A 1,382-nucleotide genomic window follows, 5' to 3' on the forward strand; every position below is an offset into this window, starting at 1 on the left:
GTGAGCACACACAAGTACTAGCGGAGTGCTTAGCACACCTGCCTTGGTGGAAGCGTGAGGGTCGTAAGAATCAAAGCCTCTTGGTGCCAAACGTGCTCAAGCGCGCCGAAGAGAGACGATCTACGCTCCTTCTCGTTCGGTGTGAGTTAATAGATCATAGAACCGCGTCGTGGCTGTCGCATCGTCCGGCGGGCGGGACGGGTACGCATCGGTCGGTAGACCCGCGAGAGCTGTAGCGATTTAACGGCCAGTTTTACCAGCGGCACCGCGGTGGGTGCGCACTCGCGTGAAGAGGAGAAGAACTTTTCGACACCCTAGAGAACTTTCTCGGCTAGGGTTCTGACTCAGGCTCCGCCTAGTTGACATACCTACCGAACCCAAGTCCCTGTGAGTGCAGATTTATAGAAAGCATTATAAATCTCTCTGTGTCTGTGGGGGACCTTGATGGTGCCGAGCGCGGAGCGGGGGAGGCACATCCCGCGCACGACCGTGGTGCCCAGCACCTGTTTGGGTGCAGTTGGGTCAGGGTTAGGGTCAGGGTGGAGTTTGGGGGGGGGGGGGGGAGCTCTGGCACAGTGCGGCGCAGCGAGGGCATCGCCGGAGTGAGAGCGGCGCGGGTGCAATGAGCACAGACTCGCTGAAGACCGCCTGGTGCGTGTGCCATCCCTAGTTGGGGATCTGCCAACCCGACGGGGGCAGCCCCTCCCTCCCGTCTGCAGACCGTGAGCGGCCCTTCTAGGGTTGCGATGCGTCGTCAACCGGCGAACCCGCCGCCATGCTTGCGACGCTGCTGGTGCTGCTGGCTGGGCTGTCTGCTGTCTCGCGCAGTGCGGGGAGGCAGGAGGCTCGAGGGTGGCTCTGGGCATCTCGACGGCAGCGGCACCGACGAGCCCAGGATCTTGGCGACGCGGATGTTGTCCGGGTTGAACTTGGTCGGGTCCGCGGGCATGGCGATGGTGCACGCCTCGGCGATCTTCGCCGCGAAGAGCTCCTCGTTCCCCCACTGCTTGGACGCGATCACGGAGCGGAGCGCGGAGGTGAGCTGCGGCGCGTCGTGCAGCACCGCCGCCGGCGACGTGTGCGTGACGAGTGAATCGATCGAGGCGAGAGCCTACGCGTGGCGGCGCTGGTGGCCGGGGTGAGGGCGGCGGCGGAGAAGGCGATGGAGGCGGTGGCGAGGGTGGTGGATAGGGAGAGGGCGGCGGCGGCGGCGGTTGCCAGGGCGGCGGTGGCGAGGGTGGCGGCGATGAGGCCGGCGGCGCGCGCCACCTTGGCGAGGGCGGCGGTGGCAAGGGCGGCGCCTAGGGAGAGGGCGGCGCTGGTGTCGGGGACACAAGGCAGGGCGGTTCAAGGACACCAGCGCGCCCGACACGGTACGGAGG

General features: G+C 66.2%; 1 protein-coding gene across 1 annotated transcript; it reads right to left on the reverse strand.

Annotated features, from left to right (window-relative positions):
- Positions 1-440: 440 nt before the first annotated feature.
- Positions 441-1,301, reverse strand: EMIHUDRAFT_124902 (hypothetical protein; the record flags this gene model as incomplete). The annotated part of the gene is made up of 3 exons (XM_005761497.1): positions 441-503; positions 884-1,111; positions 1,270-1,301. Coding segments are annotated over 3 exons (323 nt in total), but the record flags the coding sequence as incomplete, so codon positions are not given.
- Between the last annotated feature and the right edge of the window lie 81 nt (positions 1,302-1,382).

This window comes from Emiliania huxleyi (genome assembly GCF_000372725.1).
Source record: "Emiliania huxleyi CCMP1516 unplaced genomic scaffold EMIHUscaffold_7089, whole genome shotgun sequence".
NCBI lineage: Eukaryota > Haptophyta > Isochrysidales > Noelaerhabdaceae > Emiliania > Emiliania huxleyi.